At 41.5% G+C, this 12,984-nt stretch overlaps 1 protein-coding gene across 1 annotated transcript in view; it reads left to right on the top strand.

Annotated features, from left to right (window-relative positions):
- Positions 1 to 705: 705 nt before the first annotated feature.
- KIAA0319 (KIAA0319 ortholog) overlaps positions 706 to 12,984 on the top strand; it is a 90,588-nt gene continuing 78,309 nt past the window's right edge. Inside the window, exons 1-4 of the mRNA XM_063453055.1 lie at positions 706 to 916; positions 3,861 to 3,984; positions 7,025 to 7,749; positions 8,439 to 8,607. Coding sequence (XP_063309125.1) covers positions 3,942 to 3,984; positions 7,025 to 7,749; positions 8,439 to 8,607 — 937 coding nt within the window. The 5' untranslated portion in view covers positions 706 to 916; positions 3,861 to 3,941. The remainder of the gene's footprint in view (positions 917 to 3,860; positions 3,985 to 7,024; positions 7,750 to 8,438; positions 8,608 to 12,984) is intronic.

A 12,984-nucleotide genomic window follows, 5' to 3' on the forward strand; every position in this document is an offset into this window, starting at 1 on the left:
TTTTCTCCAATGCGAATCATTCGCTGCCTTGTGCACTTTCTAAAGTCTTATGGAGCAAATGCCTCCTGTAGTGACTAGTTGTCTGGTGTGTTTTAGGCAAAATGTAAACAGTTCCGTTTCTTCAAACAGCAATGGTTCACATAGCCAGACAAGAGGGGCACCTCCACATTAAAATACTGTGGTTTTGGTGTTTAGAGTGTCCCCTGCCAATGCCATATTTATGCTATTTGGATTATTTATCTGCTATTGTTTAGAACACACACATTTACTCTTAACGAGAGGAGCACCTTTGAATTTCTCTAAAAATAACACTGGATTGTAATTACAGGACAAATGTATCTCGTTTGGAGAAATACATTGTCAAATCCCATTGTACTTAAAGCTGAGCTATGATTGCCTACATTTTGCAATTCAGTGTTTAGTGAATAAATCCCATGTTTTTTTTTTTTTTTAATACAATTCTCTAAACCCTACCCTCATATTTTTTTAAGTAACACCAACATTGTGTTCCCATAACAAATATGGAATTTATTTTTTTTCATGTACATTCATTTTAAATAACTCTTTAACAGCCCTAAAAGCTAAGCTTGCAAATGCTTCCTCGTTGATCATACACTCTGAGACTGACTCCTCATGTTTTTCTCAGGCCCTGCCTGCTGGACCACAGGCTCTAATTTAGAATACTGACAACGCCTCCATTCCATTTTTCTCCTCTCTTAGATAGAGGCACCAGCTGCTCTGTCTTTTATCTTATACCCAGAGCATTCTCTGTTTCGGCCACACCTCCTTCCCATCATCGGCTGCTTATCCACCCATCTCACCTCCTTCCCATCTCTGATCAAGGGACCCAGAGAGATCAAGTGGAAGATAGACGGGCCTCCAGCAACCATAAGACAGCTGGCCATCCCCATAATCGGTATGAAATCATCTGTTCAACACTGCCATATACATTCATTGCGTGCCTCACCAATATAATATTATGTATAACCTCCTGACAGCTCTGCTGATAGCATGATGTTGCAGTTCCAAGCATACAGCTATGTTTCCAATGTCAATATACATTGATGTGGGATGCTGTGGGTTTGCAGTCAGCAGAGGGATGCTACACACATGTTGTTAAAGGCAGGTATATGACATGTATTCCCGTTTCAGCTAATCAGAGCTACTCCTTGCAGCAACAAGACTAATTCTTATTTGAGTCTCTCATATTGGTTAACAAGTCTATCACACTAAAGCTTCAGCAAAAGATATGTTTAACCATTTAATGGGAGGATAATAAAAATATTACACAGGATGTGTGTTTTGGGATATCTCGCTATATGGCTTTAGTTTAAGAATCCTCCATGGAAGGTATATATTTTTTTTATCTTGCTACATTTACATTTGTTGTTATAGAAAAACCCATTGATAACGGCAGCCAGGAGGTGCCGAAACGTTGGGGGGTTTTAGGGGCTCCTGTTTCTGCCAGAATAGGCTTGTGGTAATTATTATTGTTTACTTTATTTGCCTTATTGTTGTCACTTTATTTGGTGCTTCATGTTTGTTATACCTTTTATGGTTTAATAAAGCATTTTTCTTAGGAGTTATTCTAGTGTGTGAGCTCTTTTTATAGTATTTGTTATAGAAACATAACCTGTGGTTTATATCAGGTGAAGTCACAGGCATCAGATGTAACACATCTACCCATCCAGAAACTATGCTTAGTTTAGAGAAACCTTAACAACATACAGAGGATGCAGTCCCCACTAAAATTTGAAAGGGACAGTATTTACTTCCTGGAATATTTGGGCAAAGCTGCAGATCTTAAAAACTGACAATGTTCCACATAGAACTTTTCAAACAAGGCAGATAGACTGTCCTAAAAATGGATTAAATATATTTGCATCTCACTGACCTGCCTAAAGACTGATTTTATTTCATGCAGTAAGAATTTCCTACTTAATGACATTGTACGATGATTACCTCAGGGAATGTCTTGCAACGCATTAGGCAAATATGCATAAGTGTATTTTTACAGTACTGTTTATTAAATAATTATTACACTGTTCTTTACAATACTAATATTCTCTTAGAATTGTGGGTGTCCGCAGTGGAGATATGCACGTCTGAAATTTTTGTTTTGGTTTGTTGCTTTACGAATTTCGGTTGTCCGAATCCTTGATTTAATATTGGTGGATAGGCTTTCCAAATTATTTAATAATTTTGGATAAAGTTAAAAAAATAAATAATCAAATATCCAAAAAATTATCTTACATATAAAACATAGCAAATATTTATTATTATATGAAATAATTTTAAAAGTTTATCCAACAATATTAAATTGAGGATGAAATTTGGAAATTATCGATTTGGACCTAAATAAAATTCAGACGCCATTATTCCAAAGTATACCACATTAGAGTACTGTTTAGCAGATAGCTCCCTAATTTGATATTCTTAAAAATAGTAATTCCACAGAAGGGTACCAAATTAAGGAGCTATATACTAAACAGCAGCCTAAAATATCAAGATTTAAAAAAAAAAACGTTTTTTGATCTTTCAGCTGTTTATTAGATAGTTCCCTAATTTGGTATCCCTATGTGCAATTGCCATATTTAAGGATACCAAATTAGGAACTTATCTAATAAACAGCAAAATAAAGGGACACTCCACTGCTTAAATAATAAATACATAAACATCACTATTTAGTTGATATACCACAAATTACAAATGCCTGCATTTATTTATGCATTTTATCAAATCTGCAAGTGCGTGCATTCGTGGCTGGCGAGGAGGAGTTTAGGAGGCAAAAAAAAAGGAAAACAGCCTAAGTAAGATGGGAGAGACTGTACAGTTGAAGAGAAGGACGGATGGGATACAAAACTTCCCCTTGTAGGTGCCACGCCTGCAAGAGAGAACATTAATAGGTCTGTTGCCAGTGGACTGACGTAAAATATGCACAGTATTGACATTTGACACTGGACAGAGTTCAGGTCTGCCAAAGTCACGAGTGCCGGGAGTGTAACTCACCCCCAGCACACAAGTGCAAATATCTCTGGATGCACAGTGTTTCAAGCAGAAACATGGCACATCCAGACTCCTACCACCTGAAGAGAGTATAGTGGTTGGAGTAACCCTTTAAAGCCTGGATTTACTAAGCCCCTACCTGTTGTGCTCTTTGCCCCCTCCCCTGTGCCTGTTTAGCCTCACCTTATTCCATGTAGCGTGGACAAGCAGGTGGACCATGTAGAGGAGCTTCTGTTTTCACTACCCTGTCTGGGTAGGGGAACAGAAGCTCCTTTACCGCAGTCCACCTACTCGGCCACGCTACATGAAGTGACCAGCAGGAGGGGAGTGCTGTGCAATGTGCTTCCTTGCTGTCAAACAAATAAGCGCAACATACTCAGACTGTGTGGCACCACGCAGTTTGGAAAGCTGTGCCTTAAAGGGTTAATGAAACTATCATGATCACTTAGTGTTTAATGGGTTATGTTTAACAGCTAGTATTGTCTCTTTCATAAATTGAGAAATAATATTATTCCATTTTCACTATTTTCCTCAGAAAATGGTGGATAACTTTAAAAAAAAAAAAAAAAAAAGCATGACTTTTTTCTCTGTACATTTGCAGTCTTAAATAAATGCTACAAGGAACAGCCATATTTTTACCCAAGTAAACAAAAAACGGGTATAGTTTAAGTGCTTTAATTTACTCACTACAAAGTTTAATCTAGTGAATTCAAAGTGAACTTTTGACAGCTTAGAAGAATGAAGACTTCAATATTAAACATTGAAGTGGTAAAAAGTGTATTGTTTATTTTATATAAAACTAAAGCTGATTAATATTACCATCAGCATAACTCACCATTAATCTTCTGTTACAGATAAGAGGTATGGAATAAGTGGAATTTATAAAATATTCTCAAAAGCAACAGAAAGAACACAGCAATATCAACATCATCAGCATGTGTGTGTATACTTTGTTCGTCTGGATGTTCACACTTACAGGTAAGAATGTCTGTTTACTTTAATGACTAGTTAGATAATGGATTCCTGCAAAGCTGATTTCTAATTTTTTTTAACTTTTACCTAATACCAGTCTACTACTTCCAATTATACACGGAACTCTAATATTATGCTAATTGGGGTAGAGCAATCAAAATGAACATGCTGGTCACTTGTATTTGTGTAACATTATTGGCCACTAACCAATAACAACACGTATACAGTATGTTGGGTTCAGGGGTCAAAAAATGGACATTGCGACCCATATGTGCAGTTGTGTATAAATGAACGTGTCCCTAACAGATAAGTGTCAAAATGCAGCTGCTTTCTCTCATTGTGTGGCAAATCCAGGCACCTACACATATAGTAACACATGTGGATTAGGTTTAGGTGTGGGCAGATTAACTGTGATTGCCTGCTGTAGCTAAAGGTGTGAGCTCACTGGTAGTTCTCTCTGATCTTTGATCATGGACTGTTGTTGGGTTTAAGAACATTAGCTTAATAAAAGGGGAGGTAGACTGATTATTATTTATATCACGCCTACCCTTCATTCTCATTCAATCCAATATTACATTGACTCTTCTTATTCGTCCAATACAATGCTCCTCAGGAAGACAGCCATTAGAGCTAAATTTAACCATGCAATGTCAGAATGATGTATCTACTAAATGGCAATGCTTTACTTTGCGGGGTTAAAACTAAAGGACCACTGTATTATTTCATTGAGATAAAGTAGTCTGGGTGCCTTTAGTGGCCCTTTAATTGTTGGTATACATTTTTATATGTTTTAATATGTTAATGTTTGAAGTTTTGCTACAGAAGAAGGGCCATTGCCCTTCAAAATTTTATAATATAGGATGCATGCAAAATACTAAATATTAAAGTTTTAAAATTAATAACATTATTACATAATGATGTACGGAACCAAAACCCATAAAATAAATAAATACGATTCAAAACACTTGTTTGTTTATTCAATCCACTGTGTCCAGCTAATATTTTAGTGGTAATATACTTAATGTGTAGCTGTGTAGGTTCATGTCATAACACACAATCATTAACAAAAGGAGATTAAGACTAGTGATGTCCCGAACTGTTCGCCAGGAACCGTTCGCCGGCGAACATAGCTTGTTCGTGGCGAACGCGGCAGGCGAACATATGCGATGGTCGGTCCGCCCCCTATTCGTCATCATTGAGTAAACTTTGACCCTGTACCTCACAGTCAGCAGACACATTCCAGCCAATCAGCAGCAGACCCTCCCTCCCAGACCCTCCCACCTCCATGACGAATAGGGGGCGGACCAACCATCGCATATGTTCGCCCGCTGCGTTCGCCATGAACAAGCTATGTTCGCCAGCGAACGGTTCCTGGCGAACAGTTCGGGACATCACTAATTAAGACCCTTTACAGCCACTTAATTGATTAAGTTGTTAAATTTACTATCTGTGACTTTTTAAAAAAAAAAATTCTTTATTTTTCCGTGCATGAGTTTATCATAACAAACATTAATGTCGTGCCCCAACAGCAGTGACATGTTTTAGAGGAAACAAAGCATGACAGTTGTGGCATTGAAAATGAGTGCACATTTTTTTTTTTTTTAATAAAATAGAGACATAAGAAAAAAGCAAGGTAATAGTCAGTGGTGCAGTAGATGACAAAACATAGGCTATACTGGCTGACCATTTTAGTGTAAGTTTTAGAAATAGAACTAACTAGTGTTTTGCACGCTTGACATATTAGTTAGGAGATAGGCATAACAGCTGACTGAGTGCTATATATGATTCACGAACATGTGGTTACTAATAAGGACAGGTATAACTTTTAAGCTAGGGCTAGTTAGGTCATTGTAGAGACATTAAGGGGACTAGGAAAACTATCACCCTGGTTGAGCGGATTTTCCCGAGCTGCCTCAGAAGGAAGGAGTCGGCATCCTGGCGGACCCGAAACCATTCAGGTAGGGATTGTCCCGCATTTACCCGATACCTGCTCTGCTGTGTCTGTTTAGAAAGGGGCAAGCGTCCATCAGAGCAGGCATCAGAACATAGTGTGTCCGTGTTGTATTCTGCAGTCGTCGCTGGGTTTCCCCCGGCTGCCGCTTTGGTTTGTTGGGCTTGCCGCTTTCGGTTGTCCGCAGGCTGATGTCCGCCATGGTCTGGAGCCGGGCGTATCCCGCGTGAGTTTGCCGCGTTCCTGATCTTGCTGCAGGCTGGGTGGTATGTGAGTGCAGGGCCTGTCCCCTTGCAGAGGTGGCTCACTCGGCGGTTGGCGTGGCTGCCCCAGGCGGGAATAGTAATTTCCCGGTGTTCATTCCCCTCAGTGCAGCCGTTGATGTCTGCTTACTTGTGTCGCCTGAGCAGCTCAGCGCAGGCTTGAGTGGCTGCGAGGTTAGGCACGATTTTTGCCACCTCTCTGTGTGGTAGGATCGGGAGGTAAGAGCCGCCTTAGTAGCTGTGAGTGCGAGGAGGGAGCAGGTCTTCCCCTTGTCGTCTGCTCACATGGCGCCCGCCTTTTTGGATGCGGCGGTCGGGCTCTCCTGCCTCGGTTGGGGTGTCAAGGTCAGGGCCACAGGGTGAGGACCGCGATCACCCCCTCCGGTCCATAGGGGGGGGAACGGAGCCGGGTCCGCGCCGGGTCATACCCCTGACTGGGTTCTGTGGTGCAGGATAGTGGGGAAGCGGCCGTCCACCTCACTTACCGCTAGAGAAGGCCCCGGTTGGGGCAACGTAGTTTTCTCCTCCAGGGGACGAGCCAGCCTCTCCCCAGGTCCAGCAGTCCCTCAGCTCTAGGTTACTTCGCTGTCGGTCCGGTCTTGGGTGGTAAAACATGGTTTTCGAGATTATTCTTTAGTGAGTAGCAGGAGCTGCTCTGGCTTGCGACCGTCCAGCTCGGCGGTCTGGCCCCGCCCCCCCCCACTATCTGTGACTTTTAAATCATAATGATGCCTTCAATGAGTTTCATTTTGGATTTTATATATAAAAGCAAAACAGAAATAACACTCTAGGACTTATTATTCAAAATTAAAACGTTTGTCTTTTTTTACAGGCTACCTTTGTGAACAATGTCGAGAAGGTGCCACCTTCACTGATGCAGCTATATCTCCCAATTTACAAAGCACACACATTATGAGAGTACCTAATGCCAGGACTATGTCAGACTGCACTATTGCCTGCTGTAACCAGTCAGGCTGTGATGTCTCCTGGATGTTGGGTAGACGATGCTATATTGTGAACTGTCAACATAAAGACAGTTGTGAACCTCAGAAGGTTGAGCACATGAAATCATACTTAACTTTTGTATTAAGACCTTCTCCAAGATTTATTCCCTTGCCTCTCTATGGAAATTTTTTGCCCAGCAGAGAATACCCATTAGGAGTGCACGAGGACTCTGATGAGGATGTGGCACATCTTAAAGATCTCTCTTTTGTAAATAAGGATCCCAGCATTGAGGAGCAAGATGCATATTCAGATGATTACAGTGACCCTAGGTTGGATTTTCTTCACCTAAGTGCTAAAGCAGACCAGAAAGTGAGTCCTGATGTGGACTATTTAGGTTGGTTTTTCCCAGACACAGAGAAAAACTCCTCAGCTGTGGAAGTTGGCAGGCGCAATGAGGATACTTTTGATCAAGAAAAGCAAGAGCCGACATCGAGCAATGTAATACTTCAAAATGTGTCAATGACAGCATCGGAAGACCACATTATTCCTACAACACAACCAGATAGGACTGTATCCCTGGCAGTGGAAGCAAATGACAACTTTCTAAGGGAGGTACAGTGTTATCCCATATTCTTCATACATTAGTAGTGTTGGTAGGCTTGAAATGTTTGACCAAAGTAGTTGAAACATTTTAAAATTCAATGCTTGTAATCATTATTTATTAGGGATCTTTCTATAGGGAGTTTCTTTTAATTCAACAAGTTAACTCTGACTGCATTTTGTTCACCCTGGGATATTCACACAAGATAATCCTCTTAGGGAGACACACTGGGCACCAAAACAACTTCATCACAATTAAGTTGTTATGTTGCAAGGAGGTCCTGGACTCTGGCTTACCCGAAGGGGTTAACCATTAATTAATGGTTTAAATCCAAAGTCTTCAATCAAGAGCCCAATTGCTATGCCCTTGCACTTTGGCACACACCCCATTGAGAAAACAGAATAAAAGAAAGATACATACCTTTTCCACTTTATTTTCTCAATGGGGAGCTACTGATAGGCTGAGAGCATTAGATGACACTCACAGCCTATCCACAGTGTCTTCACTGAGGCTTCCTGATTGAAGCTTCGAACATTGAGTAGCTTTGTATGGGCAGAGTTATGGGGTGCTGACTTAAAGACCAGTAAAGTACTCTTGTTTAGTGTTTGTTTTTATTGTTAATGGCTTGTAAATGAAACTGAAGCTGATCTTGTCCCTTTGATACTTGCTACATATATTAACTATGTTCATTCATTGATAGCTTTCAACTCCATTGCCCACTTCTTCAAATGAGGACAAACAGGCTATTACAGTTGTCGATAAGACTCAAGTCCACCCAACTTCTGAATTGCTGCCGGAGCATCAAACAGTTTCAAACAATGTTGTCCATTCTACCACATCGATTGCAAGCAACATTCCTATCAGACCATGTGAGTATCCTTTATATAATAATTGTTTTAAAAAATATATATAATTTGTTATCAACATGGTGCTTGATTTAAGAGTGAAAATTATGTTCCATACTAAACTAAAAATAATATTGCATATTTATAAATGAAATACAGACGCTGTTATGGAATGAAAGTGCTAAATGTTAAGATACATTGTATAGGTTTCCATGGTGATTGCACAATATTTAGCTCCTTGCCCCAGAATAGCACTTTATTTTACCTTGATCAATCTTTACCATGTGTGTTTCCATTTCCGACAATATTTTGTCTTTGAGTAAACACGGAAATTCAATTCTTGTTTTCAACTTTTCTTCTGGTTCATTGCACCAGACTGTCCAGTTAATCATTGATTGTTTTTTACTTCAAAGGACTGACATTTTTAAAAGACAGCATGACATGATGTGCACATTATAAATAACACATTAAACTGATGCTGGCTTTGGTGGTATTAGTTTTCAAATATTGTGCCTTGTGCCACCTTCTCAGTGACAGAAATAAATTGATCTGTCATGTTCCCCGTGTTACACCTTACTTTAATATGCTTAATTAGCGTCTAGTGGTATCAGAACTCATGTGGAGCAGAGTTTAGACAAGAAGAAGAGGATCAGGCTACATACAAAGGAACAATGATCCTCTACAGTATCAGTTTTAGGGGCGAGTAAGGCACCTTAGATGTTTAAAAATAAATACGGTATGTTTGTATACATATAAAAGCAGGAGTCATTAGCAGTCCTGTTTTTTGTGATTTATGAATCAGTTTTTAGATTATTATCTGGGCAGCTGCACAAAAAACCTTTCAGTGTAATAATTAATTTTACATACAAACAGTGAATTATTCACATACCTTCGCACACACACTCCAGAGAGCGCAAATGACACAATACGCCCGATCCATCCCCCAGAAACCATACCTCCTGAGGGAACCAACCACATTCGAACACCTCTGTTTGCAAGACCAAGAACCACCCCGAGCCATATCACAGATATACCAGACCCTAATCACGAGCAGATACCAACTGGCACCCCCATGCATCAGACAATGGGAGGAGGACCTAGACGAGCCCATGACAGAGGCGGACTGGGACACGGCCATCACCTTGATACAAAAGACACCGGGCTCAGCACGTCTACAGGAAAATTCCTACAAGATCCTCACTCATTGGTACCTGACACCATCAATGCTCCACGCAAGGAACCCAGAGGTGCCAGACACCTGCTGGAGATGCGAGGAGGCAGTAGGCACATTCAAGCACATTTGGTGGTCGTGCCCCAAGATCCGTCCATACTGGGAGACGATTGGGAAGACTATACACGAAGTAACGGATGAATTAATACCAGAGACCCCAGCTGCCTTCCTCCTACACAAAACCACCATGCCAACACCGGCGTACGTCAGATCCATCATCCCCAGACTGCTCAACGCGGCCAAGGCAACCATCCCCATCTACTGGAAACAAACAGCTATGCCCCCACTGAAACGATGGGTAGCAGAAGTGGAAGCGACGCGAACATTCGAAGACGTGAAAGCCGTCACCCCGCGACAAAGAGACCAATACACACAACGCTGGTTCTACTGGCTACGCCACACCACGTCCGACCCCTTCCAAACCCGGCTTGCGGCAGACACCCCCGAGAGGAACGAGCAAGAAAGCGGCAGGCCAGAGCGGGGAGCCGAGAGACCTGGGGGCTGAGCAGAACGGGGCGGCAACGGGGGACTGGATAACAGGCCACCAACCCGCAACCCCCTCACATACCCTCTCGGGACACGGCCACACACACATACACTCGAAAAACAACCTCAGACACAAAAGATAGCCACATAACCAGGCGATGAGAAAGGAGACACATAATACGACAATGACCAACCACATGCTGAGGAGACACAAGCAAGACATACCAGCCACACACAACACAGATGCCTGAGAATATACCGAGGGGCTACAGCGGCCAAAAATAGACAGAACAAGACGAAACAACGCAACACACATAACCCACAATACCGCCTAGAACACAGGAGGCACGGGCCACATAACCGAACCCACCAGAAAGTTGGGATGCACACGAGATAACAAACCAGATGCCCGAAACACGCCAAGCAAATATACCACACATCTGAACAACACTGAACCACACACAGCCCTAAGAACATGTTAAGCACGCGCGGCGCTGACAGACTCCACTATAGATACCAGGAATACACACCTCACTCACCGAACGACACCCACACACAACTCAAACCAAACACAGCACACAAACTAAGATCACTATTAAGGATGCAATAGACATGCCCAAACAACCTCTGCGCAGGCGCCAAAAGTCGTCACTGCAGCTAGGTGAAAGGAACCTCGTCGCAGGCAAAAAAACCGCTATGATAGATGTATTGAGAAACACGCCTCTGCGCAGGCAACTAAACGCGATGTTAGATGCAGGGTATGAAACGCCCCCGCGCAGACGACTGACTGCTTCGATTAATACAACGAGGAACACACTTTCACACAGGCGACCGACTGCAATGTGCACATGCAGCCGTAAACCACATCCACGACATGACACGGATGATAATACTTGCAACACAATTACATGAGTCACAAATAACCATCCACGGGATAGCCATGCGAAATGTTAAAAGCATAGCACTTTCACTATCCACCTAGGTAACGCACCTACATGGCACAAGCCTTTACATACTCCTTAAGGTACCACGACATCTTCACAAGGGCCAATTTAGAACCACCCTATACAGTTGTATGCAATACACAACTATTGTTTTTCTTCTAGACAAGTATGTTGAAATGTTAATTCAGAATACTGTGGTTAAATGTTAGATTAAAGCCCAGACATAGTTTATGTACGATAAAAATGACCTGATTGATTCGCCTCTGCGCAGGCGATAATTTACAACTGTAATTTTATACTGATGCTTAAGCCTCTGCGCAGGCGACTGTTCGCTTTCATGAAACTCGGTTTGATGTAAGAAAACTTGACATGATACCAATAAATATATTTAAAACAAACAGTGAATTATTGAGAATTCAAAGCAAATTTCCAGTTAGGTATGAGCATGCACTATGACTGGTTCGACACTTGGTTAGAAAACGGGCCTGTACTGGTTCATCAAAAAAAACAAAACGGTACTGGCCTCTGTTCTGACCAAGTAGGGCAAGAAAAAAGGGAGTTAAGACATGACAGGTGCATCGTCACCATATGGGTGGGCAGAATTAACCCCACTTACCTAACCCAATAAGACACTAAAGGTATATGGGTCAATTTGTCCACAGCTTTTATTAATAATATTCATAATAAATTAACTTTGAATAAAGTCATTGCCCCCAACCGTGCCATTCCACATACGTATCCCTAAACTTATAAAAGGCAATGACACATATCTGAAGACATAAAACATATAACAATCTGAAACATAGATAAGTAAAGTCCCACTGTCTTAAATAACAATGGTAGGGGTATACCCGGATACCCCTACACCCAACAGGTTCTGAGACACAGACAAGCTGGAAACCTACCAAACTTACCAGGAACCATATTAACCGCTTCTATACCAGGACAAAGTAGAGCATATTTTTCTAACCTTCAGCTCAGCTTCAGCTATCCCTCCACTGTGACAGAACAGGACATCCCAGAAAACCAACCCAGGGAAGGACAAACTCAGCCAAGTAGGCAGATTAAAAGTGATTATATATAAAATGGCTGCCTATTTAATTAACTTAACCTCTTAACTATTAACCTTCCAATTCCTGCATACCTTATGCCTAAGCCCACCTCCTAGCCCTGTCAAGGCCCCTTTTCACTAAGCTGCGCTTTTGTTACATGGAACTACAGGACTACATTTCTGCTCCAGCTTTAATAAAACAGATAATCTGTTACATACTTCGTAAGAGCCCCTTTAGGGGGGCAGTCCCTATTTTGGACTCAAGTGCTTTTGTTTTCCTTTTCTATCCTAATGTCCCTGTTTTCTAGAAGCTCCATATTGTTGGTGTGTCTGAGTATATAACAGAACTCCACAGCAATAAAACTCACAGTAATGTGACCTTAAACTACAAAAATGCGTTTAAAAATTAGTCTGTGTAAATAAGACACACTGTTCTGGTTCTAAACTACATTTTAAAGGGGCACTGTCATGGCCACATCCGTTTTTTTCCCCCTCCCGGCTCCACTACATCTAATAGCCCTCCTAGCCACCCCCATATGCCCCTAGGCCCCCCCATATTACATAGTTACATAGTTACATAGTTAAATAGCTGAAAAGAGACTTGCGTCCATCAAGTTCAGCCTTCCTCACACCTGTTTTTTGCTGTTGATCCAAAAGAGAGAAAAAAAAAAAAAAAAAACCCCAGTTTG

Source organism: Pelobates fuscus, chromosome 4 (assembly GCF_036172605.1).
Source record: "Pelobates fuscus isolate aPelFus1 chromosome 4, aPelFus1.pri, whole genome shotgun sequence".
In the NCBI taxonomy this organism is placed as follows: Eukaryota; Metazoa; Chordata; class Amphibia; order Anura; family Pelobatidae; genus Pelobates; species Pelobates fuscus.